We start from the raw sequence: 22,445 nt of genomic DNA, 5'->3' as shown, positions 1-22,445 counted from the left end.
CCAGGCAGTTGTTAATCGTGAGGGAGTTGAGATCTTTAGTTAATTACGGTTATATTTGAGAGATTGTGTGAGTTGTAATCCGTTGTATTTCTCCTTCATATAGTGAAATCTCGCCATCCTCTCCCCGTGGACGTAGATAATTTGCCGAACCACGTAAATCTCTATGTTTGTGTGATTTTGGCTGTTATTTTTGTGAACTGCACTCGTGTTTGGTTCTTCCCTCATCGCTCACCGGCTCGATTGGTTTGCGAGCACGCTTCCACACAGCGCTCAACATCAATCTCCTCTCAAAGAGTTTGCACTCAATCTAGTGTTCTATGGAAACTCGGATGTTATTACATTGTACAAAGAGAAAGTAACGTCTTGACTAGTTCTTTACTAGTTGAAGAAGAAACTAATCTACGCTCGAGATAGAAGAAACTAATCTACGCCCGAGATGGACAAGCTTGACCCTAGTCTTTGTGGTACCAGTAACTTAGACGAAAGGGCCTCCCTTTTCTCCACCTTCTGCATGTTCACTCATGGCCTTCATGCATCCCACATGCTCATCATCCTTTTTGCTGTTAGCCCCCCCGCATTGCCATCATCGTTCACTTCCAAACCCTAAAGCTCATCCAATGCCTCACCCTCTTGGAGCTACTAGATCTCCATCATTGCAAAGTAATGTAGTGGATGTTGGATTCCTAATCTATTTTGGTTTAGGATTCCTAATCTATTTTGGTAATAGGTTATTAGGATTCCTAATTTGATTTGGCTTTTGGTTTAGAATTCCTAGTATGTTTATGATTTTAGGATTTCTATATATATGGAACAATTGAATGAGAGAATAGGAGAGAATTAGCATTGTTTTGAGCACTTTGAGAGGGAGATATTGTGAGGGAAATTGAATGAGAGAATAGGAGAGAATTAGCATTGTTTTGAGCACTTTGAGAGGGAGATATTGTGAGGGAATTGATCGAGAGCTTTGGTTAGGGTTATATTTGAGTGATTTTGTGAGTTGTAACCCGTTGTATTTCTCCTCCATATAGTGAAATCTCCTCATCCTCTCCCCGTGGACGTAGGCAATTTGTCGAACCACGTAAAAATTAGTTGTACTGCTTTTGTGTGATTTGTAATAGCTTTTTAGGATCCCTCGACAGGTCAGTCCTAGAACTGATGAGAGGAAGAGCCGATATCTCACTTTGTTGAGATATTCGCTTCAGATTCTTGTTTCCTTGGTGAGACGTGAATTCTGATTACGACCTGACTCTCTTGTTGTGCTGCCGAAGTGCTGCCGAAATTTCCGCTGCGCTCAACAAGTGGTATCAGAGCCCAGATTTCAGATCTAGGGTGTTTTGGATTTGGTGGAGGAAGTTTTTTGTGTGAAGCTTGGTTCTTAGAGTTCTAGGCTTCGGTGGAAATAGCATTTGGAGTTGCCGTTGGAGATTTCGCTTTCCTCGTGTGGATAGGAGATCTATTTGGAATCCGATCTAGGGTTCAGTTGGGTGGTTCCTAATTTCTATCAAATTTGTTCTTTCTCTACAATTTGGAGTTAGTTTGCAATGGGAGAAGAAGGTGAAAGCAGCAAGTCGATGGCGAGTACAATACAAGTTGGTTTTCAGAACACTAAGATTAGTGTGGTGAAGTATGACGGCAAAATCAACTTTGGTTTGTGGATGAGCGACGTACAGAGGCTACCTAAATATGAAGAGGCGGTATGGGAGAAGATGAATAGGAACGCTTGTGGGGTGATCAGGTCCTGTTTGGAACAGGAGCTAAAATATGATGTGATTGGGGTAACGTCTGCAATGAAGATGTGGGAAATTCTCAACAATAAGTATCTCACAAAGAATGTTGAGAACAGGTTACACTTGTTGCGAAGACTCTTCAGATTTCAGATGTCCAGAGGCACCTCGCTTGCGGCTCATGTGAACAACTTGTGAACAACTACACTAAGTTATTGTCAGACTTGGCGAATGTTGATGAGAAGATATCGGATGAGTACAATGCGATTATTTTGTTGGGCTCCTTGAGAAGATATCGGATGAGTACAATGCGATTATTTTGTTGGGCTCCTTACCGGATGAGGAGTATGATACTTTTGTGCTCACTTTGTTAAATGGGAGATCTTCTACCACTTATAGTGAAGTAACTAACGCTTTGACGAACTATGATTTGAGGAGGAAGGACAAGGAGACTTCCCGCGCTAGTACTTCAGGCGAGGCCTTGTCGACGAGAGGTAGAAGCCCATATCCGAAAGGTGGTAATAGAGGAAGGTCAAAGTCTAGAGTCCGCCACCAATTAACAAAGAACCAATGTGCATTCTGCAAGGAGCAGGGACATTGGAAGAGAGACTGCCCGAAGCTCAAGGAGAAGGAGAATGGCAAGAAAAAGGGCCCAAAGGCCAATGAGGTGAACGTTGCAAAAGGCGATGATTCCGATGATTCGTACTTTTCTCTACTGATTACTCCGGAGGTGAACCATGTGGATGCATCAGATTGGATGCTTGATTCCGGCGCTACTTATCATGTAACCCCTAGGCGAGAGTGGTTTGCATCGTTCGAGAGACTCGATGGGGGTGTTGTTGTCATGGGAAATGATCAATCCTGTGGCGTTTGTGGGATAGGTACAATGCGGATTAGGATGCACGATGGAGTAGTCCGTGAGTTGAAGGAGGTGAGATTGTTCCTCAACTGAAGAAAAATATTATCTCAGTTGGAGCTTTGGAGGCAAAGGGATTCAAGGTGACTTTCGAAAACGCTGTAGCGAATGTTACTAAGGGATCATTGGTGGTGATGAAGGGAGTCCGCAATCGGAATTTGTATTATCTGAAAGGAAGCACCGAGATTGGCCAGGTTGCTTCGGCTATTTCAGAAGCGGACATGAGCAGACTTTGGCACTATAGATTGGGGCACACAGGTGAAAAGTCACTGCAGGCATTGTGCAAGCAGGGGCTATTGAAGGGAGCCAAGAGTGGAAAGATTGAGTTCTGTGAGCACTGTGTTCTTGGCAAGAAGACGAAGGTGAAGTTCAGGACTGCCATTCATCAGACGAGGGGCATCCTGGACTACGTGCACACAGACGTTTGGGGTCCCACCAAGACTACATCACTTGGTGGTCGACATTGGTTCGTCACGTTCGTTGATGACTATTCTAGGCAATGTTAGGTGTACACCATGACAAAGAAGAGTGAAGTCCTAGATATATTCGTGGAGTGGAAAAAGAGATTGGAACTGTAGACTGAGAGAAAGATCAAGACGTTGCGATCCGACAACGGTGGTGAGTATACTTCTGACCTCTTTCAGCAGCTATGTCGAGACAAGGGCATAGAGAGACACTTCACAGTTAGTCATACACCGCAGCAAAATGGGGTGGCAGAGAGATTGAATCGGTCTTTACTGGAGAAGATCCGATGCTTATTATCGCAGAGTGGTTTGGAGAAGATCTTTTGGGCTGAGGCACTTACATATGCGAGCCACCTCATTAATAGGCTGCCTTCATCTGCGATTGAGGGGAAGACCCCAATGAAGAAGTGGTCGGGAGAGCCAGCACACGACTATGACCAGCTCAAGGTATTCGGGTGCCCTGCATTTTATCATGTAAGAACTGATAAGTTGGAACCTCGAGCTAGGAAGGCAATATTTGTAGGATTCAAGCGTGGTGTCAAGGGATACAAGCTTTGGGATCCAGTTGATAAGAAGATTGTGCTGAGTAGGGACGCCATATTCGATGAGGCTTCTATCTTGAAGCTTCCCAGCTCTCATCAGGTGGAGAGCGACCCGACGGAGGAGATTCAGGTGGAGAATGACCCGATAGAGGAGAAATCGCAGGTGGTGGAGATCGATGCAACTCCACATTGTCCAGATGGTACAGTATCCATGCAGGTGCCGACTGAGGTGACGCCAGGCGAGCACGACGGTGACACGGAGGATACGAGTACAAATGTGCATGATCAGGAACCGGCGGCTCAGGTTCAGGATTCTATTGCGGCACGGAGACAGAGGAGAGACATACGGGTGCCAGCACGGTATGCCGACACAGTTGCATATGCACTTCCGGTGGAGAGTATCGATGAGATGATACCTACTACTTTCAGAGAGGCCGAGCAGAGTTCGGAGGCTGATTCGTGGCAGGTGGCTATGCAGGAGGAGATGGAGTCCCTTCATAAGAACGATACATGGGAGCTTGTTGAGCTTCCAAAGGGGCGGAAGGCAATTGGTTGCAAGTGGGTATACACGAAGAAGGAGGGCATTGAAGGCACTCCGTTGAGATTCAAGGCTAGGTTGGTTGCGAAGGGCTATGCACAGGAGGAAGGAATAGATTATAATAAGGTTTTCTCTCCGGTGGTGAAGCACTCTTCGATTCGGATTCTGCTAGCTTTGGTGGCACAGTATGGTTTGGAGTTAGATCAGTTGGATGTGAAGACAACATTTCTTCATGGTGATCTTGATGAAGAAATATATATGACTCAGCCATTAGGATTCCGAGCTGCAGGGAAAGATAAGTTGGTTTGCAGGCTAAAGAAATCGCTATACGGTTTGAAGCAGTCTCCTCGACAGTGGTATAGGCGATTTGATGGTTTTATGCTTGGTCATTCGTACACTCGGAGCCAGTTTGATCCTTGCGTATATTTTCGCAAGTTGAAAGGAGGTGCGTACATCTATTTGTTACTTTATGTCGATGACATGTTGGTTGCCTCTACTTCCAGGTCGGATATAGATGAGTTGAAAGTTCAGCTTTCAAATGAATTTGAGATGAAGGACTTGGGTGAGGCCAAACGCATTTTGGGAATGGAGATCGGCAGAGACAAGAAGAAGGGCAAGATTTGTTTGACACAGGTGGCTTATTTGAAGAAGGTTCTACAGCGATTCCATGTTAGCATGGATACGAAGCCAGTTAGCGTACCATTGGGAGCCCATTTGAAGCTTTCAGCTGGTCTTTCACCGAAGTCAGTTGAAGATAGAGAGTTGATGTCGAAGACTCCATATGCGAGCGCAGTTGGGAGCTTGATGTACGCGATGGTATGTACGAGACCAGATTTGTCACAGGCGGTAAGCATGATATCGAGATACATGCACGATCCAGGAGTGGGTCATTGGGACGCCGTGAAATGGATTTTGAGGTACATTCGAGGTACGCTCAATGTTGGTTCGGTTTATGAGCGGGACACTACAGGTGGGCAGCTATGCATTGGCTATGTTGATTCGGATTATGCCGGGGATTTGGATAAGCGCCGATCTACAACGGGGTATGTGTTCACCTTGACCCGTGCGCCGGTGTGTTGGAGATGCACCTTACAGTCGACGGTGGCTTTGTCTACGACGGAGGCAGAGTCCAAAGAGAGATCTCACCGTAATTGCCCATAATACTATGCTATGCTCCCGTCGTAGACAAGCCACCAGTGGTCTGGTAAGGGTGCATCTCCAACACAGTCCGTCGCGCACGGGTAAATGTAACACATCCCCGGTCGTAGATCGGTGCTTATCCAAATCCCCGGTCCCCGCAAATCCGATAATCAACATAGCCAATAGCACACTGCCACGTCTGTAGTGTCCCCGCCATAAACAAACAACATTGAGCGTACCTGAATGTACCTCAAATCCATCTCAGCGGCGTCCCAATGACCCACTCCTGGATCGTGCATGTATCTCGACACCAATGCTCACGCTTGTGACAAATCAGGCCTCGTACATACCATCGCGTACATCAAGCTCCCAACCGGCACTCGCATATGGAGTCTTCGTCATCAACTCACGGTCTTCAACTGACTTTGGTGAAAGACCAGCTGAAAGCTTCAAATGGCTCCCTGGTAGCACTAACTGGCTTGCGTATCCATGCTAACATGGAATCGCTGAGAACCTTCTTCAAATAAGCACCCTGTCGTCAAACAAATTCTGGGCGCCCTTCTTCTTGTCTCTCTGCCGATCTCCATCCTAGAATCCGCTCGCCTCACCCAATCTTTCATCTCAAACTCATTTGATAGCTGAACTTTCAATTCATCTATAGCCGACCTGCGAAATAGAGGCAAACCAACATGTCGTCGACATAGAGCAACAAATAAATGTACGGCACCTCCTTTCAACTTGCGAAAATATACGCAAGGATCAAACTGGCTCCGAGTGTACGAATACCAAGCATAAAAACATCAAATCGCTATACCACTGTGAGGAGATTGTTTCAAAGCCGTATAACCGATTTCTTCAATCTGCAAACCAACCTATCTTCCCTATCTCATCCTCCGAGGTGTTGTAGCTTAAAAATTAGAGGTAAATCATTCTATTTTCACCTCTCATTCCATGAACTGGTTCCTCTTATCTTATTTATTTTTTTGATTTTACTAGTTTTGCCTTTATTGTTGTATTCAGACAATTAATCTTGGTTATTTTTATGATTTTATTAGTTTTGTCATAATTATTGTGCTCAAACAATTTGAGATTGTTCAATTAGAATCAATTCACGTTCTAGACCCTTATTTGTCTACGTAATCTCTAGGCGTTTTAATTTAGTTTCAATTGTTTGGATGGTTCTAGATGTTTGAGAATGCATCTATTCATTTTTCTGATATTTACATTTTTTTTCTTTCGATTCACTTACTTGTAGAATTGCTTACTATATTGAGGGAGTGTCCTCTGATGAGTCTAGTGCATAAATGAAGAGTATGCTTTTTTCATGATTAAGATATCTTGTCTAAATTTTACAATGTTTGGATAGTAGGTTTTTGTAGTCCTCTTCTGAGAATGTGATCCCTAACTTAGATACAAGAAATAAAATCTTTTAATTTATGGATTTGCTCAGCAATGGTTTTTTTTATATCAACCTTTGCATAATTTTTTAAAGTTTGATATGTTAAAATTTTCAATTTTCTGAATCACATAAAGTATGTTCCTTTTGTGAAGCATCTCATAATGTTTTAGCACCTTTCCTACGAGGTAAATGTCATTATTAGATATTTACTCTAGTTTGTCTCATTTCATGGTTGCATGCAATAATCTCTGACTCTCAAGTATATACATAGAATTTCCAAATATGAGCCAATGGCATAGAATTTCTCAAGTTAAATTTGTACTCTAATGTGTCCCATTATTTATTTAAAGAATGACCTATTGTGGTTAGTTCTTATGCTTGATGGTATATGCTTACGACTATAAATTTCATTATATATTTAATTTACAAATAGATGTGTAAATATGAAATGTCCCAAATACTTTTTCAAGATTGAGATATTGCTAGCATTCATCTTTGTTAATAGTGTGAGAGTTCTAGAGTTACTTTATTTTGAACAACACCAACATATATTTGCAAATTTTACATTTATTTTTTATCTGCTGAAGTAAGATATATTCACCTCATGTCCCGTTATAAATATCTCTCATTTTCATCATATTTACATTAAAATAAACATATAGAGATTAACACCTTTCATAGTTTGTTTGTTTTTTATTACTGGGAATGGTTATATGATTTATATATAGTTGATAACTGTTTGTGTAATACAGTTGTGGATATTCTAGATGGATAGTGGTAGAGTTGATGATAAAACGGTTATGACGATGGTCTCAGGGATTGCATTTTCCGTGGTGGTGATAATATTTACTTTTTTGAGGAAAATGCAGAGTAGACATAGAAGTATACGTAGCGGTTCTAGCGAAGAAAAAATAAAGCAAAGCCAATGAAGAATTGAATACCTTAATCGTATCTATATGTGAGCGGACGTGGCCCCCACCCACGTGCTTCTGGCTTTTTCCGCGTGAAGAAATTATCCGCATGAAGAGAATCAAGGCCCATGAACCCGACTTCACTTATATAAATAAGTACGAGTTTTTTTTCTAGGGTTCTGCGCAAGGATTGATTTGTTTGGCGGCTCGGTCCGAAAAAGCAGAGAGCAGGCAGAGGTGCAGGGATTTGTTTCGGGTGCAATCGTTTGGCTGCGGGAAAGAGGGTTCTGAGCATCTTTTGTAGAGAGAGTTTGTGTGAGAGGTTTGAGAGTTTTGTGTGAGGGTTTTATTTGTTGGATTCTTGTGTAAACCCTATTTGTATTCTCTCCCTCTATTAGTAGATCTCCCCCCTCCTTGCCCCGTGGACGTAGGCAATTTGCCGAACCACGTTAAAATTGGTTGTACTGCTTTTGTGTGATTTGTAATAGCTTTTAGGGTCCCTCGACGCGCAGTCCTAGAGCTGACGAGAGGAAGAGCTAATATCCCACTTTGATGGGATATTAGGCTTCAGATTCTTGTTCCCTTTGAGAAACAAGAATTCTTATTGCGACCTGACTCTCTTGTTGTGCTGCCGAAGTGCTGCCGAAATTTCCGCTGCGCGCAACAAGTGGTATCAGAGCCCAGATTTCAGATCTAGGGTTTTTTGGTGGAGGAAGATTCTTGTGTGAAGCTTAGTTCTTGGAGTTCTCGGCTTCGGTGGAGATAGCATTAGGAGTTGCCATTGGAGATTTCGTTTTCCTCATGTGGATAGGAGATTTCTATCAAATTTGTTCTTTCTCTATAATTTGGAGTTAGTTCGCAATGGGAGAAGAAGGTGAAAGCAGCAAATCGATGGCGAGTACAATACAAGTTGGTTTTCAGAACACTAAGATTAGTGTGGTGAAGTATGATGGAAAAATCAACTTTGGTTTGTGGATGAGCGACGTACAGGATGCGCTCAATGCTCAGAATTTGGAAGAGACCATCATGGTCCACGAGAGGCCACCTAAATATGAAGAGGTGGTATGGGAGAAGATGAATAGGAACGCTTGTGGGTGGTCCACGAGAGGCCACCTAAATATGATGAGGCGGTATGGGAGAAAATGAATAGGAACGCTTGTGGGGTGATCAGGTCCTGTTTGGAACAGGAGCTGAAATATGATGTGATTGGGGTGATGTCTGCAATGAAGATGTGGGAAATTCTCAACAATAAGTATCTCACGAAGAGTGTTGAGAACAGGTTGCACTTGCTGCGAAGACTCTTCAGATTTCAGATGTCCAGAGGCACCTCGCTTGCGGCTCATGTGAACAACTACACTAAGTTATTGTCGGACTTGGCGAATGTTGATGAGAAGATATCGGATGAGTACAAGGCGATTATTTTGTTGGGCTCCTTACCGGATGAGGAGTATGATACCTTCGTGCTCACTTTGTTGAACGGGAGATCTTCTATCAGCTATAGTGAAGTGACTAACGCTTTGACGAACTACGATTTGAGGAGGAAGGATAAGGAGACTTCCCGCGCTAGTACTTCAGGAGAGGCCTTGTCGACAAGAGGTAGAAGCCCATAGCTTTGACCAACTATGATTTGAGGAGGAAGGACAAGGAGACTTCCCGCGCTAGTACTTCAGGAGAGGCCTTGTCGACAAGAGGTAGAAGCCCATATCCGAAAGGTGGTAACAGAGGGAGGTCAAAGTCTAGAGGCCGCCACCAATTAACAAAGAACCAATGTGCATTCTGCAAGGAGCAGGGACATTGGAAGAGAGACTGCCTGAAGCTCAAGGAGAAAGAGAATGGCAAGAAAAAGGGCCCGAAGGCCAATGAGGTGAACATTGCGAAAGGCGATGATTCCGATGATTCGTGCTTTTCTCTACTGATTACTCCGGAGGTGAACCATGTGGATGCATCAGATTGGATGCTTGATTCCGGCGCTACCTTTCATGTGACCCCTAGGCGAGACTGGTTTGCATCTTTTGAGAAAGTCGACGGGGGTGTTGTTGTCATGGGAAATGATCAATCCTGTGGTGTTTGTGGGATAGGTACCGTACGGATTAGGATGCACGATGGAGTAGTCCGTGAGTTGAAGGAGGTGAGATTTGTTCCTCAACTGAAGAAAAATCTTATCTCAGTTGGAGCTTTGGAGGCGAAGGGATTCAAGGTGACTTTCGAAAACGCTGTAGCGAATGTTACTAAGGGATCATTGGTGGTGATGAAGGGAGTCCGCAATCGGAATTTGTATTATCTGAAAGGAAGCACCGAGATTGGCCAGGTTGCTTCGGCTATTTCAGAAGCGGACATGAGCAGACTTTGGCACTATAGGTTGGGGCACACAGGTGAAAAGTCACTGCAGGCATTGTGCAAGCAGGGGCTATTGAAGGGAGCCAAGAGTGGGAAGATTGACTTCTGTGAGCACTATGTTCTTGGCAAGAAGACGAAGGTGAAGTTCGGGACTGCCATTCATCAGACGAGGGGCATCCTGGACTACGTGCACACAGACGTTTGGGGTCCCACCAAGACTACATCACTTGGTGGTCGACATTGGTTCGTCACGTTCGTTGATGACTATTCTAGGCAATGTTAGGTGTACACCATGACAAAGAAGAGTGAAGTCCTAGATATATTCGTGGAGTAGAAGAAGAGATTGAAACTGCAGACTGGAAGAAAGATCAAGACGTTGCTACTTCTGACCCCTTTCAGCAGCTATGTCGAGACAAGGGCATAGAGAGACACTTCACAGTTAGTCATACACCGCAGCAAAATGGGGTGGCAGAGAGATTGAATCGGTCTTTACTGGAGAAGATCCGATGCTTATTATCGCAGAGTGGTTTGGAGAAGATCTTTTGGGCTGAGGCACTTACATATGCGAGCAACCTCATTAATAGGCTGCCTTCATCTGCGATTGAGGGGAAGACCCCAATGAAGAAGTGGTCGGGAGAGCCAGCACACGACTATGACCAGCTCAAGGTATTCGGGTGCCCTGCATTTTATCATGTAAGAACTGATAAGTTGGAACCTCGAGCTAGGAAGGCAATATTTGTAGGATTCAAGCGTGGTGTCAAGGGATACAAGCTTTGGGATCCAGTTGATAAGAAGATTGTGCTGAGTAGGGACGTCACGTTTGATGAAGCTTCTATCTTGAAGCTTCCCAGCTCTCATCAGGTGGAGAATGACCCGATAGAGGAGAAATCGCAGGTGGTGGAGATCGATGCAACTCCACATTGTCCAGATGGTACAGTATCCATGCAGGTGCCGACTGAGGTGACGCCAGGCGAGCACGACGGTGACACGGAGGATACGAGTACAAATGTGCATGATCAGGAACCGGCGGCTCAGATTCAGGATTCTATTGCGGTTCGGAGACAGAGGAGAAACATACAGATGCCAGTACGGTATGCCGACACAGTTGCGTATGCACTTCCGGTGGAGAGTATCGATGAAATGGTGCCTACTACATTCAGAGAGGCCGAACAGAGTTCGGAGGCTGATTCGTGGCAGGTGGCTATGCAGGAGGAGATGAAGTCTCTTTATAAGAACGATACATGGGAGCTTGTTGAGCTTCCAAAGGGGCGGAAGGCCATTGGTTGCAAATGGGTATACACAAAGAAGGAGGGCATTGAGGGCACTCCAGTGAGGTTCAAGGCTAGGTTGGTTGCGAAGGGCTATGCACAGGAGGAAGGTATTGTCTATAATGAGGTTTTCTCTCCGGTGGTGAAGCACTCTTCGATTCGGATTTTGCTAGCTTTGGTGGCACAGTATGGATTGGAGTTAGATCAGTTGGATGTGAAGACAGCATTTCTTCATGGTGATCTTGATGAAGAAATATATATGACTCAGCCATTGGGATTCCGAGCTGCAGGGAAGAAAAAATTAGTTTGCAAACTGAAGAAATCGCTATACGGTTTGAAGCAGTCTCCTCGACAGTGGTATAGGCGATTTGATGGTTTTATGCTTGGTCATTCGTACACTCGGAGCCAGTTTGATCCTTGCGTATATTTTCGCAAGTTGAAAGGAGGTGCGTACATCTATTTGTTACTTTATGTCGATGTAGAGAGTTGATGTCGAAGACTCCATATGCGAGTGCGGTTGGGAGCTTGATGTACGCGATGGTATGTACGAGGCCGGATTTGTCACAGGCAGTGAGCATGGTGTCGAGATACATGCACGATCCAGGAGTGGGTCATTGGGACGCCGTGAGATGGATTTTGAGGTACATTCGAGGTACGCTCAATGTTGGTTTGGTTTATGAGCGGGACACTACAGGTGGGCAGTTGTGCATTGGCTATGTTGATTCGGATTATGCCGGGGATTTGGATAAGCACCGATCTACGACGGGGTATGTGTTTACATTGACCCGTGCGCCGGTGTGTTGGAGATGCACCTTACAGACCACGGTGGCTTTGTCTACGACGGAGGCATAGTATATGGCAATTACGGAGGCTGTGAAGGAGGCTATTTGGCTTCGAGGACTTTTGGAGGAACTTGGTATATCGCAGAGGTCCGTCACTATTCATTGTGATAGCATGAGTGCTATCTATTTGGCGAAGAATCAGGTTTTTCATGCAAGGACGAAGCACATTAACGTCCGTTATCACTTCGTTCGGGATGTTCTTGAAGATGGCGATGTGAAGATTGTGAAAGTCCACACAAAGGATAATCCGACGAATATGCTTACTAAGGTGGTTCCGAGCAACAAGTTTGATCATTGTCGAAACTTGTTGCACATTCGTGATTGTTGAGGCCGTTGACGGCCATTTGGATGAACTACGGGCGGCTTGATCCCTTGGGAGAGGGGTTACGTAGGCAACCACATTGGTGCAGCCGAGTTTAGAGAGACGACACATTAGTGCTCATGTTGGTGTCGGCTCAGTGTTGGGAACACTTCACCGAGGTGGAGAATTATTGGATTCCTAATCTATTTTGGTTTAGGATTCCTAATCTATTTTGGTAATAGGTTATTAGGATTCCTAATTTGATTTGGCTTTTGGTTTAGAATTCCTAGTATGTTTATGATTTTAGGATTTCTATATATATGGAACAATTGAATGAGAGAATAGGAGAGAATTAGCATTGTTTTGAGCACTTTGAGAGGGAGATATTGTGAGGGAGTTGAGAGCTTTGGTTAGGGTTATATTTGAGTGATTTTGTGAGTTGTAACCCGTTGTATTTCTCCTCCATATAGTGAAATCTCCCCATCCTCTCCCCGTGGACGTAGGCAATTTGCCGAACCACGTAAAAATTGGTTATACTACTTTTGTGTGATTTGTAATAGCTTTTTAGGATCCCTCGACAGGTCAGTCCTAGAACTGATAAGAGGAAGAGCCGATATCTCACTTTGTTGAGATATTCGCTTCAGATTGTTGTTTCCTTGGTGAGACGGGAATTCTTATTGCGACCTGACTCTCTTGTTGTGCTGCCGAAGTGCTGCCGAAATTTCCGCTGCGCGCAACAGTGGAGCTTGTCTTTTGTGGCCCATTAGCTCCTGTCTAGGATTTGGATGGCAATTTTTATTATTATTGAATCAGTTGGGCTCGACTTGAGTCCAATAGAGCTGCAAAAAGTGCAATTTAAATATGCGTGAGTACATGTTTTTAAAAATACACAAGTATATGTTTTTAGGGTAAAAGCTTAGTGAAGCCCAAAACAAAGCCCAATCGAAGCAGTCAAGGCTGGCTCCTCAGGAATGAAGTCACGAGGAGCAAAGTTCAGGGAGTTTTGTGCGATACCTCGAAGGACTGTCCGTCTCATCGCCTCCAGCGATTTTCAGCAGCGACGGTCGATCGAAGCAGCAGTTGCTGTTGATTCTCCGATGCTCGGCCCTGTCGGTGGATCCATGAGTTCGCCCTCTCAGGTTTTATTTTTCTCTTTCTCTTTCTTTACTTTGCGAAAGCCTAATTTTTTGCCCTAATTTACTATAGATTTTAAGCAATTCGGAGATTCTCCAAATATGGGTTATTTGCACTTTGATGTCCCGAAAGTTTAGATCTTTTTAAACTTTGCTATTCCAAAATTTTTATGCCACACTTTGATAGCCCAAAGTTTACATCTTTTTTGACTTTGATTCCCCCAAGTTTTTTCTGACTTTATAATACCCAAAATTTACACACTTTTAATACTTGGATACCCCAAAGTGTACAAATTTCTTAACTTTGATGGTCAAAAACAGAAATTTGGGATGCGTTAGTGCTAACTTTGAGGTATCTAAGTGACATTAACAAAATGGTGGTGCCAAAGTTTTAAAAAGTGTGAACTTTTGGTGATCAAAGTGTCGGAAACAAACTTTGGCGTATCAAAGTTTAAAATGGCGTAAACTTTGGGCTACGGAAGTGCGAATAACCCTTTTATATTATAAACCTTGGGCTACCGAAGTGCAAATAACCCTTTTATATTAATGAAATCGTATCACTTAATATGTTTTATAAGGTTTGGCTGATCTGTAACACTAGCATCTGTAACAATCTGCAATGTTCACATGAATAATCAAATAGAAATCCCTCAGAACCACACGCTTGCGGTTGGTTCTTATCCTTTTGTTGGGAGGGCAGCTGACCCTTTTTCCCTCCTTTTTTTTCCCATTTAAGGATAAGAAACGTGCGCTCGCATGTAGGCGGTTCTGAGAGGATTTGGACTCGAATAATTCTGGTGCAGTTTTTCTCGGGTAAATTTCACAAAAATCCTGTTAAGTTTTGACTGTGTTTGAGACAACTTCCCTAGTCTTTTTATAAATGTCATTAATCCCATTTTAAGCTTATTCAAATACACCCCCCTTAAAATTCGCACTAGTAGGAGGTTCGTTGCAACACTTGTCAAATGTTTAGGCAGGGTTTGGGAGAAGACCAACAGTTAGGGGGGTTACGTGACATATATAAAGTTTAGGGGTTTATCTCACAAACAGACAAATTTAAAAGGGGGCTTTGTAAAATTTACCCTTTTTGGTAGATAGGTTTGGGTATTTCATGATCTACACATAAAAAGGCTTTTTCGATATTGGTCCAGAAAGTCTTTCATATTTTAGCATTAATCCCCCATCTCCTAAGTGTATTGAAACTACTCCCTTTGGTTAGAAACATAAAGGGATATTCTGGCATCTTTACCATTTTCGGGTGCATTGCTAGTTATACCCTTTTGCACTCCAAGTTCCAACCCTATGAACCCGTTACACTCACAGCCTGTTAGAAAAAAAACTGAAACTCATTTAAACATTTTTCTCCCCTATAACTCTCTTATTCCGCTAACCCTTGAAACCGACGGCTAGTTTCTCTGGAAAGCTTCGAACCCTTGCCTTGAGTTTTAAGCCATCTCCTACATAGACTATTTCCTGATGTAGTCTGGTAATTACTTGTACCTGGATAATCACTTACTCGATCGTGGTTGGCTATTTGGATGATAAATGTAATAGAAGAACTAATTTCAACATTCTTAAAAGATACAAGGGATTAATTTCAAAATATGAAGATTCGTGGGCTAATTTCTAATCATGAAAGATTTGGGGTACTAACATACAACCGAAAAAAACAAAGAACAAAACATGCAAGTTTCTTCACACTGCCTTTAAACGGCTAAGCCTGCATTCTTTCACAATTTTCTTTTCTTCAATATTCTAGCCATTGACATCCAAATACATCATTCCATTTAGGGTTATTTACTCTTTAGGAGCACATTGGAGGTTCTTGATTTCATATTGAAGATACCAAGGACTAACTTGAAAATATAAAGATTTGGGTGGCTATTTCTGGTGTAATAATTAATATCGCCGACAACCAACCCCCCACCCCCGTCCCCCCCCCCCCAACCCACCCAAACAAAAAAACCGGCGAAAAGAAGACATGTAAGTCCCTTCACACTGTCTTTTAACTTCTAGACTCATTGTTTCACAACTTTGTTTCTGCAATAGTTATTCTAGCAATTGATATCAAAATACATTTTTTCCCATTTAGGCCTTTTACTCCTTAGGCGCACATTGGAGTTTCTGGAATGCATACTTATACCATTGAGGGCAATGGATTAAAGCACAGATTCAGTTTCAGTTAATTTACTCTTTTAAGTTTCATGGTTAGCCTCTTGTCATTAATCAATACTTGAAGCAAACAAGCTTTTGAAGACATTATGAACCTACAAATTCACCCGTTTAAGCAGAAATTTATTTAATGTGATCTCTAAGAAGAACCTGTAGAGACGACTGATGTTTAAAACTTTCACTTCCTATGTCAATCACCTATCTGAAAATACAAGAAATATTAAAGAAAATGCATTAACATCTGAACACAGAACTGATTTCTCATGTGATTGCTATTTCATATATGATAGAAAGATCATCTAATTATAACTAGTGTGCCCCCATTTTTTATTCTGCTACAATAATTCTTTTTTTTAATCCTACAGTGTTTTAAAGTGTCGGTAACATTTTTAAAATGCTACAGTATCCCGCCTGTGCTAAATCAATACTGCAACAGTAATTTACTGTAGCGTGAATGGTGAATCTTTGGATCCTCCTATTGTTATAGAGGAATAGATTTCATATATGTTTTTACACGTATACAACTAAATCATCCAGTTAGTTTTTGGTCTTCTATAATGAATATTGTCATAGATAGGGATAAAGTTAAAAATTTCCAAGTTTCCTCTTTTGTGTAATATGACCTTATCGTATATATGTGTGTTTATGTGCATCCATGTGCGCATGTGGAGGGTGTGGGTACGTGTGCGCAAGCATGTTAAATTGTATTATTATTATTTTTCTTCTGTTTATGTCAACATTTTTTTATTTGGAACTTTGCGCAAATCACCAGATAGCCTGTGATGTTTATTACGGAAGATGGCATGATTCATAATAATGTATTAGACATCTTGCTAAAAGTTCTTATGGTAATAAATAAATTGAGAACTCTTAATTGAATGTGATCGGCTAAATAACATCTTGCTAAAAGTTCTTATGGTAATAAATAAATTGAGAACTCTTAATTGAATGTGATCGGCTAAATAATCAAATCATTGTATGATCACGAGCCTCAAATAAATTGAGAACTCTTAATTGAATGTGATCGGCTAAATAATCAAATCATTGTATGATCACGAGCCTCGATGTCAAAACTTCTATTTTAGAGAAATTAGGGATTCATGACCACTTCTTAGTTAGAGTTTTAAGGAGCTTTTAAATGATTAAAATTTATCCACTAGAAGTCTAGTTCATTGCTTGATTAGAAAACAAAATGTTCGTGGATAGAATTCTAATCAAACTAGAGTTACTTCATCATTATAGATATTATTATTATTAGAAAATCATAATAATTTAAGTAGGACTAATAATCAAAAGCACTCGATTCATATTAGTGATTAAGGATTCTTAATTGATAAGAATTTCTAATTTGAGTAGGATTGATAAGAGGCAAGGGTTTAGGCAGACATTGATCTTGGCCCCAAATTCCAAAAAGAAAATTCACGTAAATTATTTCTTATGCAATATCCTTCAAAATAGCTTTTCTAAGTAGAAATTTTATTTAAGGTTTATTTTAGGACGGCCCCCCCCACCTTGGCCACGGCCTAGCCCCTCTCCGCCGCTTTGACTATGGGAGATATCTTAGAAAACTCACCTCAACTATTTTTATTTGAGGAAAACCCCCTCAAGATTGGGCATATTATAGATAACCCTCCTCAATATTGAGAAAAACCCCATTAACTATGGGGTGTGTCACAAAACCCTCTTGATTTTTCACAATTTTCTCACCTAATTCCTCCTGATGTTATTTTAAAATGTAAAACAATTGGAATATCCATTTGGAAATCAATCCATTTCAGTTAGAAAGAAACGTCCAACAAATAAAAAAAAGATCCTGATCACATTTACAATGCCACCCTTTCCCCATCCCCCCCCACCACCCACCACGCCAGCCCTAAAAAAGCCATCTTATCCAAAATTCAGGATAATTTTTTAAAGTCACCTACTTGTCATGTGACACGTTAAACCTGATGTTTTTAGTTTTTGGTGGATCAAGTGAGAAAAAGTTCAGGAGATTTTCTTGAATTTTCGAAGTTGAGGGGTTTTATCTACAATATGCTTAAACTTGAGGGGTCTCTCTCAAATTAAAATAGTTAAGCAGGGTTATCTAAGACACCATAGTTAAGAGGGTTAAATGAGTAAGGTTCATGGGGTTTTCTTAAATTTTCAAAGTTGATGGAGGTTATTTGCAATATCCTGAAATTTGGTTTTTTTTATTGGGGGGTGCGCGAGGAGCTTTTGGAGGCCCCTCATTATGTTGGGGGTTTCTGAGACACACCACACTCCCTATAGTTGAGGAGGGTTCTCTAAAATAACTCTTGCAATAATTATAATCCACAGGTAGGAGATTTCTGGCACCATCAACTTGTCTCATGGTAGAATCAGTATTTCCTATTTCCGCTGGTTTTCTTCTGTTAACATTTTTATTCATTCGTTGTTATATATTGCTATATATAACGAAACTTACAAGCTTATATTATCTTTTCTTCTCCTAGCTGTATAATTTATTCTCTTTCCCCCTTCTGGTACATACAGAAATTTCGATATCTTGCGAAGGACGCTGTGGCAATGATATCCATCACTGAATGTCTTATTGAAATACTGTCTTGGCTTCCGGTGAGAAGCCTTTTGAGGTTTAAATGCGTTTGCAAGGTGTGGTATAACATAATATCTGACCCCTATTTCATCCGGAAACACTTGCATTATTCGAGAAAGAAACCTCAACTTGTGATCATACCTTACTCAATTGACCTATGCGAAATTGGCTTCTACAACTACTCTCCGACGCAGCTGCAGGCACATCTGATGTTCCAAAAAGTATTCTCAGAGGTACCAGAATGTTTTCTATGCCTTCAACAAGTCGACGGTCTTTTATTGCTGAGCACACTCGACAGTCTTTATGTATGCAATCCAAGTATTGGAGAGTTTATAACATTACCAGAGGGCAGTAACCACATGCCTACCCATCCTTACTATAGATGTTTCCCTGAAGAAAGGGCAGGGTTTGGATATGATGCCCGTAACAAATGCTACAGAGTTGCCCGCTATTTCTATCGATGGCATGATTTCAAAAACAAGACATATAGCTTGGGCTTGGAAGTTTTCGATTTAGGAAAAGATACGTCTTGGAGAATTCTCGGTGAGGATCCACCTTACCCGATCCTAGCATGGATTGCCCCAGTCTCCATCGACGGAGTGATCTACTTCAGGGTGGATAATGGCTTGCATAAGTTCCCTCCAACAGGTGTAGTATCTTTTGATCTTAAAGACAACAAGTTCAAAGTGATAGATCGTCCATCTTGTTTCTCTAGTTTGGATGTGTGTGATGACAGACAATTGGATATATCGGAATTGGAAGGAGAACTATGCTTTGTTCGAGAGTCTAAAAATTCAAAACTTGATATATGGGTGCATAAGGAGGATGATTCTTGGGTTCATACTTACAGCATCGATTTTGATTGCGTGCACAAGTTTGGTGAACTGATTGGAGTTAGGGAGGGAAAGATTTTGCTTCATGTATATGACTCCCATCATCGGTTGGACTTTTGTGATTCGAAAATAGTATTGAAGGATTTGAAGTATTACAAGGCACCCAACAGCTATTGCTCCTTTGACGACGAAACATGCTTCCACGTGCTCAGATATGTGGAAAGTCTAGCATCCGTCACCACTCGAGTTTAATGTCCTCACAATTAATCACTTGGCTTTTGTATTTCATTTATGAGGACGGTTTGAGCAAAGATAATTTCTAATGTGTAGGAGAGAAGATAAGAGCTAGTCCTTGTGATTGGATATTTATTGCTTTATTTATAGTGGAGGTGGGAAATTTAGCGCGCGCATTTGTACGTGAATGAAAATTTTTTGTTTATTTTATCCCTATGAATAAATTTTGTTTTATGCAGGCACCTATCTTCTCCTTCCTTCTTTCAGGTTAGGCACATTGTTTTCAGAAATTTACTTTCTTATTTTCATGATTCAATGCATTAATTATTTTCTACTTTCTTATTCTGTTGTATTTCTTTATGATTCGTTGCTCCTAAATAGACGGCCTATGGATTTTTGTTACTATTTTTTTATTGGGATTAGTTATTCATGCGTTACAATTCGGTTCAAGCTTTATGATTTATTTATTTGTACCAATTGATATAGCAAGTTTTAATTAAATAATATGAAAAGATCTTTTAGTTGGTTCTTCATCTAGCTCGCAATGTGTCAATAAATTTGTTGAACATGGGGCACAGAATGATCAATTGTCAGCTACCAATGATCAACATCCTGCTATTCAACAATTTGAAGCTTCTTCCACTGTTGTCCGAAAAAAACGTATATCAAAACGAATGAGAATATTAATACCTTCCGCTAACTATCAAGATGAGCTTGCTAGTCAAAGTGAATCATCTTCATCTGTTTCTATTCCACATTCTAATGTTTGTTCTCGCATGGAAAGTGAAGTCTTCAATCATCGCATCCCTGTTCCTCGTTAGCTAGGTGTTGTGCGTAGCGGAAATTTCGGCAGAGTTTCTGGTACACAATAAGAGAGAAAGATCAATAAGAATTTCTGTATCACCAAGAAAACAAGAATCTGAATTGAATATTTCAACAAAGTGGGATATCAGCTCTTCCTCTCATCAGTTCTAGGACTGACTTGTCGAGGGAACCTAATAAACTATTACAATGGCCACAAAAAGCAAATCACACAAATTTTACGTGGTTCAGCAAATTTGCTCAAGCGGACTTCACTTTAACGCATGGAAAGTGAAGTCTTCAATCATCGCTTCCCTGTTCCTCGTCAACTAGGTTCATTGCCTATTTCTTTTTCTTTTTATTTAAACAAGCTTTTAAGCTTCTTTTTCATCCACTTATTTTCTTCTAAAATGAAACTTGTATACAAATTTGTAGGCAATGTTTTTGAGTACTTGGATTTTCATGATCGAAACTATGAATGTGAGCATTGTGGTGCCCGCTTTTGGTATTACGAGCTTGAAAGATCATGCACAGTCAACTAATCCAAGGTTTACCCTTTGTTGCAAAGGAGGAAAAGTATCTCTCCCTTATTTAAAACCTACTCCTCTTTTCTTAGATGACCCTCATGGATCATTAAAGAGTTCAAAGTTTAGACAAAATCTTAGGGTCTACAATTCTATCTTTGCTTTTACATCGATAGGTGGTTCCGAGAGGATTTGGACTCGAATAATTCTGGTGCGGTTTTTCTAGGGTAAATTTCACAAAACTCCCGTTAAGTTTGACCGTGTTTGGGACAACTTCTTTAGACTTTTTATAAATGTCATTAATCCCATTAAGTTTATCCAAATTCCCCACCCCCTCTTAAAATTCGCACTAGTAGGAGGTTCGTTGCAACACTTGTCAAATGTTTAGGCAGGGTTTGGGAGAAGACCAACAGTTAAGGGGGTTACGTGACATATATAAAGTTTAGGGGTTTATCTCACAAACAGACAAATTTAAAGGGGGCTTTGTAAAATTTACCCTTTTTTGGTAGATAGGTTTGGGTTATTTCATGATCTACACAAAAGGATTTTTCGATATTGGTCCAGAAAGTCTTTCGTCTTTTAGCATTAATCCCCCATCTCGTAAGTATATTGAAACTACTCCCTTTGGTTAGAAACATAAAGGGATATTCTGTCATCTTTACCATTTTTGGGCGCATTGCTAGTTATACCCTTTTGCACTCCATGTTCCAACCCTATGAACCCATTACACTCACAGCCTCTTAGAAAAAACTGAAACTCATTTAAACATTTTTCTCCCCTATAACTCTCTTATTCCGCTAACCCTTGAAACTGTTGGGGATTCGAAACAATCAAATCGAACCATTGTCCTTCCGGACCTTGTGTTGAAAGTAGGAAAGTAGGAAAATTCACCTCAAATAAAGATCAAAAACTTGCAGAAATAATAAAGGAGACGAACACACGGATTTAACGAGGTTCGGCAACGTGCCTACGTCCTCGGGAGCCACACCACACGGAGACGAACACACGGATTTAACGAGGTTCGGCAACGTGCCTACGTCCTCGGGAGCCACACCACACAATTCTTTCGATTAATTGAAGAAGAAATACAAGCTCTCAAACTAGGGTTTTATCTCTCTGAGATTCTCTCTTTTTCTGTTGTCAAAAACTCTCTTTTTTCATGTGTATCCAAGCCCTAAAAACGTTTAGGTATATATAGAGTCCTGAAAGAAACAGAATCCAAAACAATTTAGGAAACTGTTTGACAGCGTAGCGGTCGACCGCGCAGGTATCGCGGTCGATCGCGGCGGTCGACCGAACCACTTTCCCGAGAGCAGAAAACATTACAGTGTTGGCGCGGTCGATCGTCACGGTCGACCGAACTGATTCCCGAGACCAAAAATCCCTACAGGGTTGGCGCGGTCGACCGTCGCGGTCGACCGCCTTCAGCTCCAGCCTCTTGTCAGCTTCTGTGCACGTTCGCCGTCGACCACCACGGTCGATCGTGCAGGCCTCCTCCTGTTTTTCTCAAATTTTCTCCCTCGTTTTGATTCCAGCTTCGGCTTCAACTTTGGGTCTATACTTTAGACTAACAATCTCCTACTTTGAGACCAAAGTGCCATCAACGAGTTCACCCAAACTCTCTCCTTCTTCGCATGTATCTTCTCCTCCCCGGAAAAAATCCTTTCTTCAATGCCTCGTACAAACCATCACGTACATGAGACTCCCAATGACCAAAGAATATGGCACCCTGCTCATATGCTCTCTATCTGCATCTGTCTTAGGTGATTGACCCTTAATAGCTTGAACTGA

At 41.6% G+C, this 22,445-nt stretch overlaps 1 protein-coding gene across 1 annotated transcript; it reads left to right on the top strand.

The window, feature by feature from the left end:
- On the top strand, positions 13,281-19,571 carry LOC109841123 (putative F-box protein At5g52610). The gene is made up of 2 exons (XM_020409992.1): positions 13,281-13,521; positions 18,202-19,571. The coding sequence occupies exons 1-2, from the start codon at positions 13,354-13,356 to the stop codon at positions 19,345-19,347; spliced, it is 1,314 nt and encodes a 437-aa protein (XP_020265581.1). The 5' UTR covers positions 13,281-13,353; the 3' UTR covers positions 19,348-19,571.

Source organism: Asparagus officinalis, chromosome 5, assembly GCF_001876935.1.
Source record: "Asparagus officinalis chromosome 5, Aspof.V1, whole genome shotgun sequence".
NCBI lineage: Eukaryota > Viridiplantae > Streptophyta > Magnoliopsida > Asparagales > Asparagaceae > Asparagus > Asparagus officinalis.
Note: the sequence above shows the minus strand (reverse complement) of the source record. Positions and strands in the feature narration are given on the sequence as shown.

What these genes read in the sequence shown, in the direction of transcription:
- LOC109841123 (XM_020409992.1), top strand. Translation starts at nt 13,354, where the DNA reads ATGAAGTCACGAGGAGCAAAGTTCAGGGAGTTTTGTGCGATACCTCGA. An exon ending in CCATGAGTTCGCCCTCTCAG is followed by an intron (nt 13,522 to 18,201) that starts GTTTTATTTTTC and finishes TGGTACATACAG; the next exon opens with AAATTTCGATATCTTGCGAA.